This window comes from Sabethes cyaneus, chromosome 2 (genome assembly GCF_943734655.1).
Source record: "Sabethes cyaneus chromosome 2, idSabCyanKW18_F2, whole genome shotgun sequence".
NCBI lineage: Eukaryota > Metazoa > Arthropoda > Insecta > Diptera > Culicidae > Sabethes > Sabethes cyaneus.
In genome coordinates, this window is record NC_071354.1 from 65,390,727 (window position 1) to 65,416,043 (window position 25,317).

Consider the following 25,317-nt stretch of genomic DNA (forward strand, 5'->3'; position numbering starts at 1 on the left):
CGCAGCCCAAAGGACCTTCGAGAAACACGAGACATGTTTTTGATGTGTAACATGAAATATATGAATACTGATGGTAAAATTTTCCTTAATCTGAACCGATTTCGGATACTTAGTGTCCCCAACATTCCGGATGGCATAGTCTATAATTTACTTATCTAAATGATTTCAAAAATTTGACAACATGGTCTCAAAAATGCATTTAGTGTTTCCCCAAAATATATCGAATTAACTCCAGAACTCTGTGACACATGACCATGCTCTTTGGGATATACGAAACTAGAAAACATTTTTGGGAAAGTTCTCAAATTTGATGGAAAAATATAGAAATACGAAAAAGATGTCAATGAACGCCAACAAACCAAACATAATTAAACCATTAGGTAGGTACTGGCCAAGGCTGTTTGGTTTAGATGAAATAGAGAACTTTGAACTTCAAACAAAGAAGCAACGCGAAGGATCTCTACTTTCGACACAACAAGCTGAAGCAAATACTGACTTACAAGAACAGTGTTTATTTATTTGTATAGAAATTCATATGATTAATCACAATATTAGAAAATATTGCTGAATAAATATTCTTCCGAAGAATAGAAGTATAGCTGTGTGCTTATAAAACTAATATATAAGCAAAACGATAAGCTAATACATAATAAGGGTGTATTTAGCAGCGAATCGTCCTAACAACTTAGCACGCCACAAGTTAGTCATAGCAACTGTCCTAATCTACTGTCATTTTTAATGTGATTCTTACTGGCTACTATACAAAATCCTACATGCTAGAGGAGCTTAAACTCGCTACAAAGAAGCCAAATGTGAGTGTAATGCATATAAGTACCTTTTAGTACACACTCTTCTGTCCGACCGACCGTCTAGTTATAACACTTGCTTGTTACATGAAAACACATGAAGCACTTGAAAGCTATAATGTAACTATTCGAATGAAATATCCTTGTGGTGGTAATAAATTTTACATCTTCACGCTTCGCGTCTGAACTTGTCTCGCTCGCTGTCACATGGCTAATTTATTAAAGCAATACAGTTTTATTTCACTTTCTCCGCTACAAAGTTGTCTCTATGATCTACGATGATTTCAAAGTACGTACGGGCACGGTACGAAATACTACACGTTTAGGCGACTCTCGGCATGCCGTCGCAAGGATATAAATCTTTTCTTTTTTCAAATTGTTACTTGACTGGTGTGTACTTTTTTTCCACTATAGGAGAACAAAAATTTAACTGCCAATAAACGCCTTCCTTTTGGCACGGCGGGACTTTGAGTAGTTGCGCTAGGGTGAACTGAAAAAACAACCCTACTGGATCCTCCATTTTCCAGGACCCTCGGGCGTTGGGCCATCGCCATCGCCACCCTAGTGCGTACGCGTCCTATACTGAGTGGTGACGTTCGCTATGTGTGAGGATGGGTAAGTAGGATGAATCAGAGCTTAGTCTGCTCAGCGTTGAACCCGTGCCAAAACAATTAGAGTAGATTTATCTGCCGCTATTTCACATATCTTTGGTGAGGTCGCTATTCGCTTGTTTAAAATCTCAACTGGTTGGTTAGTAACTGTTTCGTGATTTTGTAAACTAGAATTGCCTCTCATTATTATTGGATGCACATCAATTCTAAACTTCCTACTTGTTGTGCCTCCGCAGTCGATTGTTTCGCCTTTCGGTCAAACGTTTCTGCTTTGGACCGCCGGATTTCAGCAGATTGATTGTGCTGTTACCGCGAACGGCATGTGGCTGCTGTTTTTTGGCTGCCGAAACGGTGCGCAATTGCTGGTGCTGCTGCTGGTGGCTGAGGGATGCTTCATTCTCGTGACAAAACGGATGTGTTTTGACCCGAGCCAATCGGTACGGTATACTGCGCCCATTGCCCAGACTGGCCGTTACAAAGATCAGATAGTAGTGAGCCGGCGCTAGGTCGGTGATGGACATCGATTTGGGTGTGAGTTCCGTGTAGTTTCTGGAAAATAAAATTTAGGTATGATTATTTCTGCAATTGCGTATAGCAGCCCTATAATGTTACATTTGATCGGAGAAAATGCAATGAATTTGCTGTAGTTGAGGATGGTAGTAAATGTCTCGACTCTCCAATTCACAATACGATGGCATCTTGATGTTACTGTAGTACTGGTGCTTCGTATGTTGTTTAAATATGTATGTGCAGTATCTGCAAAGAAAAAGTATACTGGTTCAAATAAATGTTGTTGAGAAGTTATATCATATGATCAAAAACACTAAGGCTTTAACCAAAAGTAACGATTTCTTGCATTTCAATTTGTCACGTATTTTATTTATTATTTTTGTCTAATACTTTAAGCGCCGTATTTCCTTTGTTACCAAAACCAGGCCCCTGACAGGACGCCATATTTTCGTGATTAGAATCGCATTAAGCCAAGACTCAAACCAATTATGCCACAGCTTCAATAACATAGTTGCATAGTTACATAGCGTTAGAGGAACATTATTGCGTTTTAGTCATACATTCTGCTTATCTCTGCTATCTTTAAAATGGAAAATATTTTAAATTGATTTTATGTTTTAAATTAAAGTTATGTAATCATACAAAATAGATTTTTAAGTTCTCTGTAATAAATATTAACAGGAATTTTTCGTTAATAAATCCATATATCAATTTAGTATCAGATCATTTACCTTTGGAGTGACTCACGCTATTCTTCAAATATTTATTGAGTTGAACTCAAACCACAAACTATAGTTTGTGTTTAAACACTTACATATTACAGTCAGCTTTGTTTATGCAAAGATGCGATAAAGAATATTGCATTAGCATGAAAGGCCGATTTGCGAAGCTTAATTTAACGACATCGTGGTCTTTACCAGTGAGAATCATACAAAGCATAATTGCTGGTAGTAGTTTATGGCTAGTTTATTTCATAGGCACATAAATTTTTGTCTCCACCGGAAATTTGTAAATCGGTTTTCCGGAAACAGTTGATCACCTAAAACTAGACACCGTTTTTGGTGTCGGACCTTCGGAACTTGGACTTCTTCAATCGTTGACTCGAAAAAAATTATAGGGGAACAAGGGGTAAGAAGGCCCGGCGGGGTAAGAGGGGCCACATCGATTTCGTCAAGAAATCCTTAAATTTTCTACAAATGCCCCAGCATGTTTTGTTTATTGGCCTATCTAAACACTTTCGAGACAACCTGTGGCACTCGGCCGTATCCAACGTCAAAACTAGAATCAAAACAAACTTTTCGTTCGCAGTGTCTTCATGCGATATAATTTCAGCAGCAACAAATTTAAGGTTTTTCAGCAAAAAAAGCTAAGTATTTTGACGTTTCTCTTACCACTGACTTAAATTGGGTAATTCTTGTCCTGCGTGTGGCGGAAAATGCATATAAAATAGTACGGATTGAGAGATAAAAGCAAAATAATGTAAATTGTTAGCTAGGTGTAAGACGGACCATTTTTCACGGGGTAAAAGGGCCATACGTCATAGTGCTCATAATTGCCTAAAGTTCTTCTGTTTAGTGTCTTAATAGATTTTAGAAATATTGAATGAAAAAACCAACCTTTTTCCTGTTAAATTTGACTAACTATTTTATTATTCTGACAGATACGCATTTCGTTTACGACTTGCAGGTTTCATCAGTGTCTTTTTCGAAATAGAGTACTCCTGTAATAAAAAATATCCCTGAATCTGAGATCATCCTGTCTAACACAGAGCCTCCCACGTCAAAAGAAGCCAACAAGTGCCCTTCGAATAACACAATCAATGTAAATTTGGATCTAACGGAATCAAAATTCGATGATTCCAATTCACTGAACGTTACCTTCTTTACCTTCACCTAAAGTTAATGGTATTCGAAGAGTAAACGTCCTGCTGACTAATCAACAAAAATAACGCCAAGAAAATAGTAAATAAAAACCAGTGGAGTAAAATAACGTCTACTCTTATTTTCAAAATTGAACTAGTAGTAAAGTTCCTTGTTTTAGCAGGTGTCTAAATTAAACTATACCTTCTTTTAGCATGTACCTAAAAACCCCTTAAGAACTTGTTCTTACTTAGTTAATAACATTGAAATTGTGTTTACAACTCAAAAAAACCTTAAAATCTGCCACAATCCGCCTTACTCCGCCATGGTCCGTCTTACCCCTTTGGTGGTCCTTCTTACCCCGCCTGGTTGTGAACGAGTAATTTTTAGTCGTTTCGAAAATTGATGAAAAATCACGAAAAAATAAACTAATTAATTCTTTATATAATTTTTAATGGTAGATAAATGAATGCTTTTCCATGTGTGGAACAAGAAAATGTGAAAAGTTTCGTACACATTTTATGCTAGCAATTTATTCGCTTAGGGGGGCCGTCTTACCCCGTCTTTTCCTACGACTTTTAGGAATAAATGATACTGATACCATGTTGTTCAACGGGCCAGCACATACGTATTGCAGTGATTTTTGGAGAAACTGACAATGTACCTCGTTTTTTCAATGTGAATTTAAAATTACATAGGGTAAATTGCCAATTGTTGCACAGCTAAGCACTCGTTTACAGCAATTTGATGATTTCGAACATATGAAAGCAGATATTTTAGGCAAAACCGCGTACTATATCGATACACTAATATAAAATAGGTCCCCATAGCCATCTGGAAGGAATTCAAAAGTCGAAGTTTGAAGTTCGAAAACAGACACTGATGAAACCTGCCAGTCGTAGGCGAAATACGTATCTATCGCGAAGAAATATACATAGTAGAATTAAATTGAACAAGTTTTCTTTTTATTTAATTTCAGGTTTCGTATTCTACTAAGACGCTCCAAATACTTCGGTGAAAAACGGGAAAATTCGTGATATGGAAAACTACGGCTCCCACCGCTTGCGTTGGTAAACAAAAAGCAACACCGCAGAGAAGTGAACTGTCAAATGCGCGTTGCAGAAAAACCAGGTATGCAATAAAATTGGAAGGAGTGTCCTACGTTGTTCCTATTATTGAACTTACGAATTTATCGGCAATTCATGTAATAAAGACCCAATTTTATTTACTTATTGAGTATAGTAAGTTTCTATCAATGTATCATTTCACGGAAAATCTTTTCGTAGAAAGTACTATTTCGCAGGGGTGACCCAACTGAAGGAAAGTACTAGAGGTCAGTAGATCCAGGAAAATACATAAACCTAGATAGAGGTGATCTCTACGGGGGGCTGTCTCCCCGCAGTGGCCGGCGAATCCGACGGCAGGTCGCCGGCAACACTCGCGGCCTGTGGTCGTCTCGCGCTGAATTAACTAATATTACTATTGATAGTTTTTGGTGGTCTTGTTATTGATAAATGCTTTATTAAAAAGTCTAAAATTTCTCGAGTTCGATTAGTTTTTGAGTTACGCAAAAATTTCTGTTTTATTTGTATGATAGTCCTTATCCCCCTACCACAGGAGTGAGGAGTCTCAAACCATCATTAAAAAAATCCTGCCTCCAAAACCCCCCACATGCCAAATTTGGTTCCATTTGCTTGATTACTTTTCGAGTTAAGAGGAAATTTGTATTTCACTTGTATGGGAGCCCCCCCCCCTCCTAAAAAGGGAGAGGGGTCCTAATTCATCATAGAAAAAATTCATGCCTCCAAAAACACCCACATGCCAAATATGGTTCCATTTGATTAATTAATTCTTGAGTTATGAGGAAATTTGTATTTCATTTGTATAGAAGCCCCCTCTCCTAAAGTGGGGAGAGGTTTCGATTCATCATAGCAAAAATTCTTGTCTCCAAAAACACCCACAAGTCAAATTTTGTTCCATTTGCTTGATTAGTTCTCGAGTTATGAGGAAATTTGTATTTCATGTGTATGGAAGCCCTCCCTCTTAAAAGGTAGAGGGGTCATTATTCCCCTCCTAAAGAGGGGAGGGGTCTCAATTCACCATAGAAAAAAAATTGCCTGCAAAAACAGCCACATGCTAAATTTGGTTCCATTTGCTTGGTTAGTTCGCGAGTTATAAGGAAATTTGTATTTCATTTGTATGGGAGCCCCCCCTCCTAGAAAGGTAAGGGGTCTCAATTCATCAAAGAAAAAAATCATGCCTCCAAAAACACCCACATGCCACATATGGTTCCATTTGATTAATTAGTTTTTGAGTTATGAGGAAATTTGTATTTCATTTGTGTAGGAGTCCCCCCCTCCTAAAATGGGAAGGAGTTTCAATTCACCATAGAAAAATTTTTGTCTCCAAAAACACCCACATGTAAAATTTGGTTCCATTTGCTTGATTAATTCTCGAGTTATACAGAAATTTGTGTTTCATTTGTTTGGGAGTCCCCCACTCTTAGCGGGAGGAGGGGTCTCCAGCCATCATAACAACCTTCCCTGGCCCCAAAAACCCCTATATGCAAATTTTCACTCCGATCGGTTCAATAGTTTTCGATTCTATAAGGAACATAAAACAGACAGAAATCCATTTTTTTAGGGATAGATTTGTATGGGAGTCCCCCCTCTTAGTGGGGGAAGGGGACTTTTGCCGTCGAGAGAACCTTCCCTGGCACCAAAAACCCCTACATGCAAATTTTCACTCCGATCGGTTCAATAGTTTTCGATTCTATAAGGAACATAAAACAGACAGACAGACAGAAATCCTTTTTTATAGGTATAGATTGGCAAGGTCTTAACTGACATTTGCCGCTTTTGCAACTTAAAGCTAGAAAGTTCAGCGCATTTGCTCTGCCCTTGTGGAGCACTTGCGTCTTTCAGGTAGAGCTTCTTCAGAAGCTACCTATTAACTTCATACTCTGTATGGAAACTCCATTCCAAGGTTATTGGTTTTATTAACCATATAGTACCTAATTGGGGTACTCCCTCAATGGGTATGAGCAATTCGTAAACTATGTACAGCAGTCGGGGTCAGCTACAAAAGACAGTCTTCGTGACGGTCGCAGTGGCATGTTTGAAGCCAGTAATCCGAACGAAAAAATCCTCAACTGGATCCAGGATAAGATCGACGCTACTCTCCGGCGGCAGCAAGCTAGCAACGCTCGATGGTGGTACCATGACTGATATAATCATGCGAATCAGGTACAGCAAGGGTGCCTTTGCAGGTCTGCGAAACATTTGGCGCTCAAACCATACCATGCTAAGAAAATACGAAATTTCAACTCAAACGTTAACAGGAATTCGTGAACGTAGGTGGAAGTGGATCGGACACACGTTGAGGAAAGGAGCGAATAACATCTGCAGAGAAGCACTCGGCTGGAATCCGCGTGGACAGCGTAGAGGAGGCAGACCTTGAGGCTCATGGAAATGCAGCTTAGCCACCGACACTCGGGCTGTAGATGCAAACCTGTCCTTGCGACAAATAACAGACCTTAATGATAGTAACTGACAAACATACGACTTTCAGCTCAAAGTTGTATATCAGTATTACGCTTGTCGCGTTATATCGTATGTTATCGTATAAAAATACGTATATAGAATGACCGTTTACAATCATTCCTAAGCGCGTATTTCTCTTCCAAATTAGTTATGCACATCAAATACGCATTTGTTGGATATATGTCAGTGCGTAATTCAGATTTGTAACTTTATTACACGTATGAAAATGCTAGCTAGGGTTTCATGGATCTCCAATCCGGAACTCCATCATCGATGTCACAAGCGCTCGATAGAAACCGGGATTCCAAAAGCGTAGGTAGAAATAGGTCGGACATTTCCTGAAGATAGGAGCGAACGAAATCTGTAGGGACTCGACTGGAATCCACAGGAGCAGAGTTCATGGTCGTGTAGTCCAACCGATATTCAGACTGTTGAGCGTACTATTTCTGGCTGCAGGTCAAATCTAAAAATGATTACCGTCGTCAGAAGAGTAACCTGACTTCATCCTTTTGTTTTGCGTACGGGCGAGCATGGACACATAGTAAGTAAGTGGGTAAATTCAATAGCGCCAGAAGGAGGAAATTTGCCATACCCTTATCATGCATTGTTTAGGGCGACAACTTAGTAAATACTGTGGCGGTGTTAGCCAGGAGGAACAATAACTTGCAGACTTTACGAATTGAGGAGGGAGAACAACATAAATAGGATGCAAATTGCAAGCGACGGTTAAGGTGTAGAATTCCAATATAGGAGGAGGAGGGCCATCAAGGCCGGAATCCCTGCCAAACTGCCAAATGAAGGCGGGGGGAGTAGTCGACGAATTCATATACTTCTTTGACGCGCTCGTAAAATTTAATAAGGTCGTGAACAGTGAAGTCAAATGCTGCAGCTGTGAATAGTGTTTTGCTAATTCTACATAAATTGAATTCTAACACGTTCTTCGGCCCTTTACGGATATGAACCATGAAAGCTGAAGGAAGCTGATAAGTGCTTCGCTCCCTAAAGTTTTGTCAATGTGCAAATCTATGCAAAAAAATTCCCATAAATTAAAATAACAGTCGCGTAACATAACTAAATAAAACAAAATATTATTGCACTGTAACCAGTGAAAATAACGAAACCACTAAATCTAAAAAATAAACGAGAACTTGAATATGGTGTAACATGCTTACCTGATCTTCCTTTTGTCCGGTGAACTGTACCAAGCGATCGTCGTTGCCTGACAACTGCGTAATTGTGTTAGCTCCGCCACCGTACTGTTAGCTGGTAGCTGGGGCAGATTGGTAAATTCGTTCTTCGTTGTGACTGCAATCTGTATTCGGTTGATGCGAATGTGCTCTTCCGCATCGGAAATCTGCATCAAATAGCGTTCACCGGGTATGGCCTGACCGACGTTTATCACTCGCGGGTAGTATATATCGACAATCGGCTTCATCACCAAACGTTTCTTGCGGTAGACCTCTAGGTTAACCGTTCCACCGCAGGGTGTTATCAGAAGCCGAAGCGTGCTGTTGGCCGGCGAACGCTTGGGAACTTTGAAGCTGAATAGTGATAATCCACCGAGGGTGGATAGCTTTCCGACGAATAGTTTTCCTTCGACTAGTTGCGTTGGGCGGGTTCGGTTAACGTGGACTTTGGTTGAGCCAAGAAGGTAGGAAAAGTTATTTTTCTGCGTGTGGATTGCGAATACGTCCAGAAAGTAGGTGGTGTTAGATTTCATTCCTCTGAACTGTTGCTTCGTACGGGGGCCCGTACAGGCGATGGTAGTTTTGGCGTCGACCGGAACTTTCTTTTCTTCTTCAACGGTTATCCGTTGAAGGACCTCCATATTGAAAGCGCTGCACCTACTGTTGAGTTGAGAGTTGCCAAGGGCTTGGCATAGGGTTCGTTGTGGATGATCGCGGCTAATTACTAAGCAGTAGTGCATTGCATGGATGTCGAACTTGCTCTTTTCCCATTTGACTAGAAGTTGATGCTTGCGGGGATGTTGATGGAACTTGATGGGAGAAAGCGACGTTCGGTTTAGCACAGGCCACAGGTCAACCAGACTGCGGGTGTTGTAGGAAATTTCCGCTGCACAATAGTCGGTGTCCGCGATTTCCACCCAAACGTGATAAACGCCTTTGGAAGCGCATGGCTGCTGGAATGTAGTTCGGTTCAACGCGTTGTGACTTCTGAGAATGGCTAGATAGAGGAAAATATGAAACTTCAATTTCGGTGAACAACTCTAAATGATACTTACTGGTTTCATTATAGACGACCGTCCACCGGATCTCACCTCCCGAAATTGGTGTGCAGGATGGAGTGATGACGATAGAAAGTGGATTGGTTTCCGTGAGATGAATTACGTATCTGCATCAGGAAGCGATGGAAGAAAATGGACGAAAAAAAAACAATCAATAGAACAGTTTATCTAATTTATACAGTTTTAATTACAGTGATTTGTCATTTTTATAGATTGAGAAATTCGACCGGTTTCGCTCGATGTCGCTTTCTGCCGGCAGCCACCGAGAAAAAAAACTGCAGACAATCTATCATATCGAGCGCAATTGTCGTAAAGACGATTTTATTTGTTTTTCTCCTTCTATTTCATATGAGCCTTCACATATGCAGAGGAACCAACCGTTTCATACGGAAGACAGGAAGCTGAGAATCGATTTGGCTCACGCCGTTTTATGGGGATTGAGACCTTGAAAAGCTATTAAGCATTTCTTAAAAATATGCAAATTAAGCATAACTATGCAAAATGTATTTGCAGGGTTTCTGTTTGGCATGATATTTTACATTCTAGTTTTAACCTTGATTCTCGTTTCGCGCAATTTAAATAAAATTAGAATTCTATCAATTGTTTTCGCTGCCAAATCGACGCCCAGCTTTACCCAAGCGGTAACTGATAATAATTCAACGAGTAAAACAATCACACTTAAAAGCATCCCCACCATTAAGGTTTTAAAGGCACTTTGTAGATGATCCAAGGTCAACACTATTTCTTTTTCGGCATGCTCTAAATCGTCTCCATCTGGATGCAATATTTCATGTATTCTATTCAGAACCGTAACGTTGTAGATGAAGTTCTGAAATAGCTTCCCAGTGATGCCCATGTCGATTAAATTTGAAATAATGCGATTGAATTTCGGAAGCAACGGAAACCCCTTCTCCACGATTAACTCCATCTGGTTACTAAATACATCCTGTGACAACCCATGAACATCGTACCGATAGTGACTACTTTTCACGTACATCCTGCTCATCAGGATTACTCTCTGACCCGTGGCTACTGCTCGTAGATTTTCGCTGGAAGGCTGAAAGGGTCCAGAATTATCGTACCGCGCAGAAACCCTAAGATCCTCTGCGTTGCCATCCTCGAACCAGTCCTCGTATTCCATGCGACCTCCCAGCGGAAAATTCGCATCAAGAATTTCACGCACCGTATCAAGTTGATGCTTTTGTGGAGGCGTTGTGAAGAAGTAAATCAGCTGCGAGGTAAACAGCGTTGTGACATTCATCCCATACAAGGCAAGTGCGATGAAAAAAAATCGAAGAGCATTACTCAGTGGACGATTATGCGTTGAAATTCCCAAAAACACGCACCAAGTATTCAGGAAACAAACCACCAACTGCCTATGGGCGTTCGTTTCCGGCAAACAAGATCCAACTAAAAACCAAGTCAGCGAAGAAGCAAACAAAATTACAATCAGTAATTTCCAGGTAGATGAGCTAAAAATACTAAGTATAAGCTTCCATCGACTTTCCGGACCAGCTTTCGGCACGAACCACGTATAATGATCCTGCAGGTAAGACGTCGTTCCAGCGAAATCCAAATGTACGTCATAGTCGGGATAAAAAGCTCCTGCAATGATGTCACAGTAGTCATCCCGTAGCAAACCCAGGAGATCCGACCAGGTTGTGCCATCCTCTAGTAACTCTCCACGCTCCATGCTACTGCAGGAAACATTGATTTTAAATTTCATAGACTCTTGAAGCAGCTGAAGAATCTGCAGCTCCAGTCCCGTTTCACATCCGTAATCAATAAAAGGAGAAGCCACTCTGCTGCAGACTTTAAATGTACAGAATTCCATTTTCGTCGGTACCTTCGGCATCCGAATCATGGTACTCGCCATCGAAGCATTTCGAAAAGTTCCATTGACCACCGTTGCAACCTTCAACGCTTTCATAAAGCCACACTCCTTCTCTTGGCCATGATATGGATCACCCGTGTAAACAGAATAGCTCATCAGATCAACAGCAAACGCCACCAAGACGTTAACCGAATGGTGCTTGGTAAACATGAACCTAAGCGAATCAAGCGCAAACAGTTCATCCAAGTCACGGTCGTCTGGATTATTGTAAAGAATCACGAACCGTCCTTTTGGATTGAACGAATACGAAGCACTGATGAATTGCATAGCTCGCTCCAGCTTGCCCTTCGCATCAATCACGATCACATAGAAATCAATTGATTTGTAGTCAATGAACATCTTACGAATCTTCTCCAGAGAATGTGCGTCGGACATCACCTTCAGCTGGAACGATTGATTTTCGTTACCATTTGTTTTCACGCAACCCGCATGATGGCGCTGTAGAAAGCTCAGTTCGATTTCCCTTGCCGGTGAGCTCAAATTTTTCACATGAAATACGACAATATTTTGTATTTGAACCGAATCCGTTGAGATGAAATACGTTCTGGTTAGTAGTTCTAGACAATCTAGGCCAGCTTGAACGGCTGCCGGTCCACGCTCGTTTTTGATTCGCACGAAGACGATTCCTCGAGCCATCCGTGCGTTATTGGCGATTAGTGCCGTGAAAAGCCACATGAAATACATTGCCTTGATAAATAGGCTGCCGCTGTGAACTGTATGCGGTATCGAAAAGAGTGCTGCTTTTTATAACCAGCTGGACATAATCGTTTCCTTGTTCAAATTAGGATGGGAAAATTCGACATCGTTGGGACAAATTATAAGAGAAGTCATCTGGAACAACACAATATCGAGGAGCGATTAAAGCGAAAGCCAAATCGTAACACAATGGGAGGGGAAAAGGGACGTAAAAAAGAAAAAAGTGATACAGAAGAAAACGGGAGAAAAATAGGAAGACGTGTCAAAAAGAGGCGACTGGACAGAAAAAAGGAAGCACGGAAGAGAAGAGAAGAAAAATGAGACACAAGCAGGAAAAACGATTAACTAGGAAAACAAGAAAGAATCTGAGAACAAACTGGGGAGCAAGGAAGAAACCGCAAACTATAAGAGGAAAACCGGACGTATTCAAAAAAATAAAAGTTTGTGTCACCCTGATAGATGAATATAAGTATAAAATCACCCTAATAGTTTAAAAAGATGCGCTGTATTTTATTGGTAAACTTCTCCAAAGACACCATCGTTCAAAACTTACGAATTTTGTACGCAATAGCAAATGAACGTGTTTTTATAGATCTATGAGAGAATCAGGCAAAACGGGCCGATTGTGAATTCATCACAGTACTAAATCGATGAATTCAACTTTCCTGATCTTTCGAACGAATTGGTTATATTCGAGTTTATTTCCCTGTCTTTGAATCAGCTTTAATCGCTTAATTTAGGTTATGTATATGGGGGTGAATTGGGCAAAATGGACTATTCTTGTATTTCGCACAGTATGGAATGGATGGGATTTGTTTCTTCTGATGTTTTGACAACGTTTGGAAACCATTTGAGTGCATTTCACGGGGGGCAAATAAGTTTTTATACTGTATAATTAGCTTTTATCATGATTTTTGGGGATGGGGATGGGCAAAATGGACCACTTCCTTATGTCTGCGCAGGATGAAACCATCGCCAATCGATTTCCTGCAGTTTTTACCTTTGTTATACTATAACAAAGGTTTAAAAATTGGTCGAAAAACACGAAATTGATCCGAGGCCCGGAGGGCCAAGTCACATATACCAATCGATAGGGTTCGACGATTTGAGCAATGCCTCTCTCTGTGTGTGTGTGTGTGTGTGTGTGTGTGTGTGTGTGTGTGTGTGTGTGTGTGTGTGTGTGTGTGTGTGTGTGTGTGTGTGTGTGTGTGTGTGTGTGTGTGTGTGTGTGTGTGTGTGTGTGTGTGTGTGTGTGTGTGTGTGTGTGTGTGTGTGTGTGTGTGTGTGTGTGTGTGTGTGTGTGTGTGTGTGTGTGTGTGTGTGTGTGTGTGTGTGTGTGTGTGTGTGTGTGTGTGTGTGTGTGTGTGTGTGTGTGTGTGTGTGTGTGTGTGTGTGTGTGTGTGTGTGTGTGTGTGTGTGTGTGTGTGTGTGTGTGTGTGTGTGTGTGTGTGTGTGTGTGTGTGTGTGTGTGTGTGTGTGTGTGTGTGTGTGTGTGTGTGTGTGTGTGTGTGTGTGTGTGTGTGTGTGTGTGTGTGTGTGTGTGTGTGTGTGTGTGTGTGTGTGTGTGTGTGTGTGTGTGTGTGTGTGTGTGTGTGTGTGTGTGTGTGTGTGTGTGTGTGTGTGTGTGTGTGTGTGTGTGTGTGTGTGTGTGTGTGTGTGTGTGTGTGTGTGTGTGTGTGTGTGTGTGTGTGTGTGTGTGTGTGTGTGTGTGTGTGTGTGTATGTAATGATTTTTTCTATCGCCTGTTTCTCAGAGATGGCTGAACCGAATGGTTCGCTATTACTTTTGTTTGAAAGGTGTTATTGTCTAGCAGCGTGATACGACGTTTCGTTTAAAAGTTATAAGCAAAAATGTAAAAATACGTGACACGGGTTTCTTCGGAACTACATGGCCGATTTCACCGATCTTAGTATCAAATGAAAGCCCTTATTAAAGCTAAATTGTTCAGGAATTTTTAATTGAAAACAAACAAGTAGTTTAAAAGTTATGCTTAAAAAAACTGTTTTGACAAGGTAATAATTATCGCCTGTTTCTTAGAGATGGCCAAACTGATTTATGCGTTATTAGTCTCATTTGAAAGATAATATATCCTAATAGATCACTATTGAATGGTTTTTTGATTGGACGTTTAATTTGAAAGTTATGAGCAACACCACACCAAAATTTTCAATAATTTATAATGATTTTAACCAAGATAATTTACCTAATTTCAATTATTTTAATATCAAACGAGAGGTTTTGACACTACGAATATATATGCAAAATTGCATAAGAATTGGTTTTACCGGTTAAAAGATATTACCCCTCGAACACTCGCGCCAACTTTTGTAACACAGTTACTCGCGCGCACAATAGCTCCAAGCCAAAGAAAACATGTTCACTAGAGTTTTGACTGGGAAAACTTGGTTTTAGGTTTATCAAACCTTTGTAAGAGTTTCTTGAAATTGAAAACTCTACCGTCTGGTGGAATTTAAATTTTGATTAATCCCCCTAAAAGTGAAATAAAAAAATTATTTTTCTTCAGTGTCAATATAACACATTGATGTGTTCTGCAAAGTTATAGAGCATATTATTACAAGAAATTTTGCTAAAGGCAGTAACCTTCTATCTTTGCAGCGAAGATAAAAATATCTTATTTATTGTATATGAATTTGTAAAATCAGTTTTTCTAGTTTTGCTCTTTTTGTAATTATTGTATGACTTTTTCATGTACTACAAAATTGTACAAATAGTAAAAATACACAACTTTGCTGAAAATACTATACCTCTATGTTTGCTTGTTTAGGATCTGTGGAACTTTGATTATAAAAAATACCCTAATTTTGACTCCGCATTACTCGACTACCAGCAGACGGATACATTTTAAACATTTTACATTTGCTGATAGTTTTGCTGCATAAATTTTCCCAACAATTTAAAATATTAATGCATTGAATAATTATGATATTTTGCTCACAATAAGTTTGTTGAAGAATATACGTTAGTTAAACAACGATTTGTAACTTTATAACAATATGGCGTTGAAAAATCTACACGTGTTGTATAAAATACAACAGCGTGAGTTAATAAAAATTGATGAAAATTATTCAAGAAAACTCTATTGATGTGAGTCAAATAGAATGGCATTACAGGAAACTATGCATAGTTCAAAAACCTATAAACTAGACCTTTACTAGACAACGTATATGCTAAAGGATAAGATTTTCACTTACAACTTACTTTTATTTGCACTTACTCAGATTAATAACAACTTACTTATCCTTACTCGGCAATTTCATGAACAAAGGATCTATCAAAATTTAAAAGTGTTCCTATTTTGCTAAAATTTTGTAAACTTATTCAATTTTCAAAATTTTTATGTAAATCATCGTACTACGCAACGATAACCAATAGATGAATTAAGTTCCGAAGACGTGTCGATTTCTATCTTAAATAGCAAGTAAGACCGTATAACAAAGGTTCCTTTCACCACTAGGTGGATTAAATCGGGTTTTTTTAGATATAAATAGGTACATATAAATAGGATTATGAGCTCGTTTTTGCCCATTGTGCAGCGGGTAGGAAAACGGAAAACGAGAGAGAAAAAGCCGGAAAACGACACAAATAGAGGGAAAACGGGACAGCAAAAGAAAAAACGTGACAGAAGAGGTGGGAAACCGGGTAAGAATACGAGGGAAAACGAGACAAGAAACAGAAAATGGCACAGACAACAAAAGAAACTCACAGGGAATAGAAGACTAGTGAGAAAGAAAACGAAAACTGATAAAGAAAACGAGGAAAACAGGAAAAAAAAGTTCAACGGGATATCAAAGGAAAAAGACGAGACAAGATTGGAATGAGATGTAAAAATAAGACAGAAGAAGAAGATAAGAAGAAGAAAAAGAAGTAGACGAAAACAGGAAAAACGAACCAGAGAAAAAAGTAAATTTAGAGAGAAAAAAATGAAAAATGGGAGACAAAACTGGAAGACCGGAGAGCAAGGCGAAAAAGGAAACCAAAAACAGAATAAACAAAACAAAACAGGAGAACAAATGGGGCATCCTTAAAGAAGAAAAATGGAACAGTTGAAGACGATAAATGAAACGGGAAGGGCGAAGAGTTAGAAAAAGACGGAAATAGTAACGAAAAAAAGAGAAGAGAAAAGATAGAAAACAGGAAAGAAAGTAACAAAAAAACAAGTGAAAAACAAGAGTAAAAACACGATTGAAATGAAGAAAAATAGGACGGGAAACTAAGAAAAATGAAACAGAAAACACGAAGCAGAAAAAAAAAGAAAAAAGCCAGAAAAAGAGGAAAAACGGAGAAAAGCAAGAAAAATGAGAGCAAAAACCAAGAAAACGTTATTAAACAGAACAAAAAATAGGAAAACGCAAACAGAAAAGAGGTGAAACGTGTGAGAGAGACAGACATAATATGTCAATTATAATTGTTAGTAAATATCCAAAATTTTCAATTATTAGATTACCGATTAATCGGTGAGCATTCTTTATTCATTCGATTAATCGAACTTAATGTATCTCTGCTATGATGCGTTATTTGTGGGCAAACCCTTAAAAACAGTTTTTTGTCCCTGACTTGTTCTGGCCAATTTTTACATGTTTATAGTGTTCCAGAACGTTATTTACCTTACTAAAATCCACGTTTTAGTGGAACATTGCTAAACGCTATTTCCTAAATTTTTCGAGATATTGAGCTTTTTGGTGAAAAATAGAATTTTTTTGAGCTCAAATATTTCTCAAGCTGACAATTGGTGACAGATCACACAAAAAAGTATAACAAAAAACCTGTAAAATCAATCATTAGTTGTATGTATGGGATCATTCAATAATGATGTCCACTGTTTATGCGGGGAGGGGGGTGTCAATTTTGTGACAGTGGGGGGGGGGGGGTAAGGTAAGTGTGACATCCATCGAAAAAAAATTAGAAAAAGACTACAAAAGCTTTAGTTTTTCAGACATTTATTAGTTATCAATTTATTTAGATTTTAGAAGTTCGTAACAAGGTACAACATCGTCGAAACAAATGAATGAAGACAATTCTCCCTTACCTTCGCTTCACATTAGTGACGATTTGCAGTAAAAGGTCACGTTGTCAGGGGCCTGGTTGGTAGTTCATAAATCAAGCACCATAGAAATAAATATTAATAATAGAATCATAGGCAAGTCGGCAATTCGATAAAAAAAATCCATGAAAGGTCTACTCGGCGGGCGGAGAAAAATAACAAAACACGGGGAATCTTCTCGTAATTTTATTAAAAACAACTCTTGGGTGCTCCGGCAAAATCAGTAAATTGTAATTTGAATTTTCCGGGAAAATACGCAACTTTTACCTTCTTTTTATTTATGAATCATACACTAAACTCTTAAAGATTAAGTAAGTTTTATTATCCACCTTTTACTTTTGACATGCGTTTTTCATTTTAATTTTGTTTTCTAGTTTACGTGACGTTCAAAGAGAGGGGGGGGGGGGGATTTTCAGATTTGTGACGCAATCGGATAGAGGGGGGAGGGTGGGTATAAAATGTAGAAATCTGATGGACGTCAGTTTTGAATCGTCCCTATCTGATTGTATTCTCAAAAGTTACAGTTATTCTAAAAATTGCTTCCACTTTCTAAACTAATTATTATATTTCAACAACCATAAGATAGATAGTTACTATATTCGACAAAGTTACTTATTTTAGTATTTTATTTCATTTAATTAAACTTTTAAGATCAAGGACTACTCCTTTTCAAACTCTACAATCAGTTTTACCAATAGTAATTAACTTTACTTTGACTACTAAGTTCATTTCAAAAACAACCGCGCAATACTTTTTTTAAATCATTTAGATCAAATTTAAAAAATCAAAAAATAGTACGTTCTACAGCTTTTGTAAAACATCGTAGCTAGAATCCTCATCCTACTTGCATTAACTAGCTTCGGACTTTTTACGCAATAAAAAATATGCCGTAAGTATGAAAATACAATAAAAAGACGACGAAAAGACATTTAAAAATCGTCAAAAAGTGATAAAACATTTAAAATAAAACCATGAAGATCTGTGCCTAGCATTATGAATGCAGATTCAATTCGACTTGACATTTTGCAAATGTTTGTCACATAAATTTTTATTTGATGTATTGTAATAAATGCTCTAACACATTGAATATGACTGAATTTGATGCAAGAAGATAAGTTTAAATTTACTATTTTGTTTTAAATTTTGTTAGGACGAGAGGATTTTATCACTTTGCTGGCGTACTTCCCAAATTCAGATATCAAATTAGTATAAGTCTAAACGTAGTAAAGAATCTTCGATCTGTTAAGACGGGGAAACTCAGTCACTTTTTTCTAATAGGAAAATAATCGAAAGTGGTATATTTAACTGTCGTCTTTGCCCGTGAAGCAAGGCGATCACCAAGAAAATGTATGGGGATATTTTACCTTGAAACTTTTAGTTAATTTTCACTAATTAGTGGATGAACAAGAAAGTTATAATAGAAATCACATTATTACTATATCTATTATGAGTCGATCGGTATTTAAACCATGAAAATCCATTCATAATTGTCAGAGCTATTAGCGTTCAGAATCTTTCTAATTTTCGTGACGCTCGCATATTTTAATTGTTTGGAATGAGGCTCTATTCCAAAACTTGCTGTCAAAAGACGACAAACGGCAGTAAAAATACCGTTTTGTTGTTTTTACAATAGACAATATGGCAAAGACGTGACAAAAAACAACAACGAAAAACGGCGAATCGACGACTAAATGACGGCCTAAAAACGTCAAAATTGCAAAAAAAGGCAAGAAAACCCGATTTAATCCACCTAGTGGTGAAAGGAACCTTTGTTATACGGTCTTACTTGCTATTTGAGATAGAAATCGACACGTCTTTGGAAAATAATTCATTTATTGGTTGTAGTTGCGTAGTGCGTTGGTTTACATAATATTTTTGAAAATTGAATAAGTTTACAAAATTTGAACAAAATAGGAACACTTTTAAATTTTGATGAAAAAAGGATCATGAAATTGCTGAGTAAGGATAAGTAAGTTGTTATTAATCTGAGTAAGTGCAAATAAAAGTAAGTTGTAAGAGGAAATCTTATCCTTTAGCATATACATTGTCTAGTAAAGGTCTAGTTTATAGGTTTTTGAACTATGCATAGTTTCCTGTAATGCCATTCTATTTGAATCACATCAATAGAGTTTTCTTGAATAATTTTCATCAATTTTTATTAACTCACGCTGTTGTATTTTATACAACACGTAGGTTTTTCAACGCCATATTGTTACAAATCGTTACAAATAAAGTTACAAATCGTTGTTTAACTAACGTATATTCTTCAACAAACTTATTGTGAGCAAAATATCATAATTATTCAGTGCATTAATAATTTAAATTGTTGGGAAAATTTATGCAGCAAAACTATCAGCAAATGTAAAATGTTTAAAATGTATCCGTCTGCTGATAGTCGAGTAATTCGTAGTCAAAATTAGGGTATTCTTTATAATCAAAGTTCTACAGTTCCTAAACAAGCAAACATACAGGTATACTATTTTCAGAAAAGTTGTGTATTTTTACTATTTGTACAATTTTGTAGTACATGAAAAAGTCATGCAACAATTACAAAAAGAGCAATGATAGAAAAACTGATTTTACAAATTCATATACAATAAATAAGATTTTTCTGTCTTCGCTGCAGAGATAGAAGGTTACTGTCTTTAGCAAAATTTCCTGTAATAATATGCTCTATAGCTTTGCAGAACACATCAATGTGTTATATTGACACTGAAGAAAAATATTTTTTTTATTTCACTTTTAGGGGGTTTAATAAAAATTTAAATTCCACCAGACGATAGAGCTCCCAATTTCAAGAAACTCTTCCAAAGGTTCGATCAACCTAAAACCAAGTTTTTCCAGTCAAAACTCTAGTGCACACGTTTTCTTTGGTTTGGGACTATTTTGCGCGCGAGTAACTGTGTTACAAAAGTTGGCGCGAGTGTTCGACGGTTAATATATTTTAATCGGTAAAACCAATTCTTATGAAATTTTGCATATATATTCGTAGTCTCAAAACCTCTCGTTTGATATTAAAATAATTGAAATTAGGTAAATTATCTTGGTTAAAATCATTATAAATTATTGAAAATTTTGGGGTGGTGTATACTGTTGCTCATAACTTTCAAATTAAAAGGCCAATCAAAAAACCATTCAATAGTGATCTATTAGGATATATTATCTTTCAAATGAGACTAATAGCGCATAAATCGGTTTGGCCATCTCTAAGAAACAGGCGATAATTATTACCTTGTCAAAACAGGTTTTTTAAGCATAACTTTTAAACTACTTGTTTGTTTTCAATTAAAAATTCCTGAACAATTTAGCTTTAATAAGGGCTTTCATTTGATACTAAGATCGTTGAAATCGGTCATGTAGTTTTGAAGAAACCCGTGTCACGTATTTTTCACATTTTTGCTTATAACTCTTAAACGAAACGTCGTGTCACGAACCAACTCAATAGTGATCTACTAGACAAAAACACCTTTCAAACAAAAGTAATAGCGAACCATTCGGTTCAGCCATCTCTGAGAAACAGGCGATAGAAAAAATCATTACATACATACACACACACACACACACAGACATTGCTCAAATCGTCGAACCCTATCGATTGGTATATGTGACTTGGCCCTCCGGGCCTCGGATCAATTTCGTGTTTTTCGACCAATTTTTAAACCTTTGTTATAGTATAACAAAGGTAAAAAGATAAAAGCCGTCGAAAAAAGCGACAAAAATTCCAAAATCTGAGGTCAAGAAACGACAAAAATACGACGCACAGATAAGACAATTCCGAAGAAAAGACCATACAGCATACGTTAGTTTACAAGCCTTCAGGGAGATATCCTAGAAATCCACTCCGACCACGGGACAACGTTCCAGGGGCCGGAAAAACACTAGGGGATCAAAGACGGAAATTCCACGTGACGATGGCGAAAACATTCATTTTTTCATCTATTTCCCCGCATATGAGTGGATCCTGGGAGCGAATGGCTGGTTCCGTCAAACCATCGTTAGAAGCAACTAAGCAACTGAAGGAAGAGAGGTTGAATGGCGAAAGTTTAATTAGTCAGGCGCCCAGATAACACAAAATCGTAATAGAAAGTTCACATTAAATCCTTTTCATGTCAATTTCACATTGGAATTGTATAATGATTAGAGTATGTCAAATCGAAGTGAACAATAAGTTGTTTTGCAGTCGTGCGTGTCTTCATATACAATTCATGACTGGGAATTTTATAAGTATAGACGATTGCAATATTTGATTATATCTTAATCATATATTCGGGAGCATTTAGTTGCGTGTTATAAAAACTACGCAAGATAGAATTACAAATAATTGTCAAAATTTTCGCACGTATATCGCCTCCACTTTGGTACATATATGTTCTTATATGACGTGAAATATAACTTTTTCGTTCAGATATGATTTCGTATATCTCAGTTGCAATCGAGATATACAAACCAAATGGTTTACTGGGCGATAGAAGTAGAAGCAATCATTAATTTGAGGCCACTAATATAGCTTCCATTGGATTCAGTTGTGGAAGTGCATACGCCCAATCATTTCCTGTTGGACATCTCTACATACGACAACTACCAGACTACGGAAAAGCAGCTGCGCTACGCAGTGCTAGGGGTTGATTTCGTTGTTAGATAAATACGTTACAGACACGCTGGACGCGAAGTACTTGCCAAGTCTAACGCGACGAACCAAATGTTTCTAGGAGGTACGGTAATATCTGTGACAGTTGAAGATTTGGTCTTCATCCTGGACAAAGGAAGAAGAAACGTTTGGATAAAATATGAGATATACGAGATCTATACGGGATGTGACGGTCGGATTGGTCTGGCATTGAATCAAACAAACAGTTTGATGCAAGTTTGCGAATTGCGGGACTGGCTATGTATCCAAAGCAAGGATTTCCGATAAGAAAACAGATGTACAAATGGCTTGGGTATAAAAATGAGGTTTAAAAAAAGATAGCCCCGACTGAGATTTGGCATTCAGCTGATTTTATATTAAACTTGCGTCAATTGCTTAAATGTTTTCGAATGTGTCTTTTACCATAATTCTACTAGAATCTATATTTTCCTACCCTAAGCAATTAGAAATGTCGCAGTGCTGCTGGAAACATGCTTAGCATGTCCGTTTTGTACAAATATGTATTCAACTAGTAGTGCATCCGTGACGACACGTAGGTTGTGTCCGTTTTATCATAATGGCCAGTAGGCATTCCTTTAAAAGTCCCGTAACACGCAATTGTCATTGCGCCACCTCTGATGTGGATCTACATTCTATTCTTCTCTCGAAACTTAGATTCATGGTTTAAAAATAATTGCATTATTTTATAAATCGGTTTCACTCAGCGTAATTGATAAAATACCATTTTCTATATGACATCTGGTAAGATCTAAATATTTGTCATTTCCGTTTGTGCAGTACTGCTGTAGCTTGTCGGTTGATACTGACTGTAAACATCATCATTTAGTTTTTCCCAGAAAAGCAATGCAAACTCATCGTACTGCTCTAAGTAATGGGTAAACTTGCGGGGCGAACAACAAAAAAACTATAATAGTGTATCGCTAAATGGATTCCCTCGAAACCGGAGCGTACTGGAAAAAAGTAAGAAGAAAAAAAACCATCAGCGAATGCATTTCTTTCCATTCAGGAAGACGTTAGCAAGTAAACCGAAAAGAAATATGTACCGCCAAACGTTGCACTAGCTGCTAGCAGCACAAGGATATTCCATTCTGGCGCAACATTGTTTCCCGCGATGCGATCTACGAGTATGCGGCAGCCTCAGTAATGGCAGTAAGTGCTTTATGACACAAACTATTTGTCGTTACGGTTTTTCTTTACTTGCTGCTGCTGCTGCAAGAACTGATAGCAGTGATTCTGAATAAATATAGCAGCACTTTACTTTTGGTTCTGCTATTATTTACTTGACGAATTTCTTCAGATTCGGGATTCAATTTCGACTGACTGCAGTTCTGATTTTGGAATCTTATTGACTATTGTTATATATTAATTTTAAGTTATGTTCTATGATCACACAGTAGAAGTAGCAAGACAACCTTCATGACGAACTTCGTGTCGTGCATTGGTCATCCGCAAACGGTGTATTCCCGCGTGAAAGCTCTTTTTCTTCTGCACTTCTGTTCGATATCGAATTACTTTCTTGTTTAAACAGTTTTTTGTTTGTTTATTTGATTACAATTTTTTCTGCGTCCTCGGGCACCACAAGTACTCGAATGCGTCACCGCCACAACTGGCAACTAGCCGGCGCGGTGTCCGTTGAGTAGCGGGAAGTTATTGGACAACAGAATAACCGATTTGTTGTAAATAAATGCAACGAAAAGGGCCCTCCGTCTCGGTTGCATTTGCATTGGCCAGCCAGTGCGGTGGTCGGCCGGGTGCTGACAGGCAGGGGTTTCACTTTTCTGTTGTTCTCCACTGTTGTCATTACAGCTGTGAGTGATGGCACTAGGGGACAAAGGACAAGTTATCAGCAGCGTTCCGGTGGTAGTCATTCGTCAATTGTTAGGGAAAATATTGCTGCAACGATTTCTTCGAAGTTGATTATTTTTGCAAACCTGTAAACCGGGTTGCTGTCTTACCGCTTGAAGAATTCTAGAAACTTGATATCGATATATACGACTTGCACGTTACAAACAAAAATAAGCAATGTAAACATTTGAAACGATGCACTTTGGCCATAAGTCTTATAGCCAAGGCATTTCATAGCAGAGTTTTTCATCAAGTAAGGTCGGTAATAAAAGCAGCTTTCAAATTCACACACGGAAATCAAGAGATTGTTTGTGTCACATGAAAACATCAATTAAAGACTTAGAAATGAAAACCAACCACAATTGAAATAGATTTAGCTAAAATTAACCCTCTAGCGGGTAAGACCGTCTGTAGACGGCCTTCGCTTTTGGAGCTCTAGAGCCGCTCATGAAATTTGTTTTTAATTGGTAATATGCAAAATGTGTTCAGAACAGATTTCTTGATATTTTGATACTAATATCATAACATTCTGACCATGCATTCAAAAGTTATCATCTTTCAAAAACAAAAATTCCGAAAAATTCCGAGAATAATTATAGCGCGAATATTCCCTTTTTTACTTTTCAAAAAAAAGGACATCTAGAACAAAATGATTGACCTAAAAAAATTTTCTATGAGTAAATTTCATGCCTTATTTTAATTTTGTAATATATCTGAATTGAAAAAATATCTGCGCGTTAGCCTTGAAAAAAGAAAAAGAGAAATTGTGCTTTTTCTTACCTGGCGCTCTTGCAGATAATTATTTTTGCATGAAAATCAGAACTTAAGGTTTTTTGTGTGTACTTTCATGATAAAATAGTCATTAGCCTGATCGCATAGTTTTTACGGTGTTGCCCGTTAGAGGGTTAAGAAAGAAGAAAACTTATCCAATTTAATTCTACTATGTGTATTTTATTCACGACAGATACGTATTTCGCCTACGACTTGCAGGCTTCCTCAGTGTCTGTTTTCGAACTAAATTAGCCAAAGCAATTTTTCAGTTTTTATAGGAGCTTAAGGTTCCTTGAGCTATGTGCGGGTATACAAAAAAGCGATAGATAAAGCGATACAATGCTTGCTTAAGACTACCTGTGTATGTATACACAGTTAATGTAGGTAAACTAATAATATTTTTAACTACATTCTATTGGTGAACTACTTCTATTGCAGGAGTCTGATATCTAAAAATTTAGTTAAGTGAAGGAAGACCTGAAAAAGTCTAATGAGATTATGCGAAAAATGTGAAATCGGGATCCGAGGAAGGAGAGAGAGTGAAGTTTTTTAACCAGAAGTTGTTACGGCTGTGTGTGTTCCTGTATGTCTGTGTTTTGGCACATATTTGAAAAGCCAGGAGTAACCGTTTTCAAGGTCTTTATTTAGTAAAGTGGAGGAGCACCTCTTGTAAATCTCTAAACTCTCCGCTACATCCATCTTCCACGCAGAGCAGTTGTTAATTACTTTTGCGTTGTCAATGGTCAGCAGATGGTTGTCTTTGAAGACGTGCTCAGCCACTTTAGATCTAAAATGATGTGTCAGACCTTTCTCGGCATCTCTTGATGC

General features: G+C 37.9%; 1 protein-coding gene across 1 annotated transcript in view; it reads right to left on the reverse strand.

Moving 5' to 3' along the window:
- Positions 1-583: 583 nt before the first annotated feature.
- LOC128734092 (protein NDNF) overlaps positions 584-25,317 on the reverse strand; it is a 46,142-nt gene continuing 21,408 nt past the window's right edge. Inside the window, exons 2-5 of the mRNA XM_053828106.1 lie at positions 9,571-9,680; positions 8,501-9,512; positions 2,030-2,173; positions 584-1,966 (exon numbers count right to left, since the gene is read on the reverse strand). Coding sequence (XP_053684081.1) covers positions 1,633-1,966; positions 2,030-2,173; positions 8,501-9,512; positions 9,571-9,680 — 1,600 coding nt within the window. The 3' untranslated portion in view covers positions 584-1,632. The remainder of the gene's footprint in view (positions 1,967-2,029; positions 2,174-8,500; positions 9,513-9,570; positions 9,681-25,317) is intronic.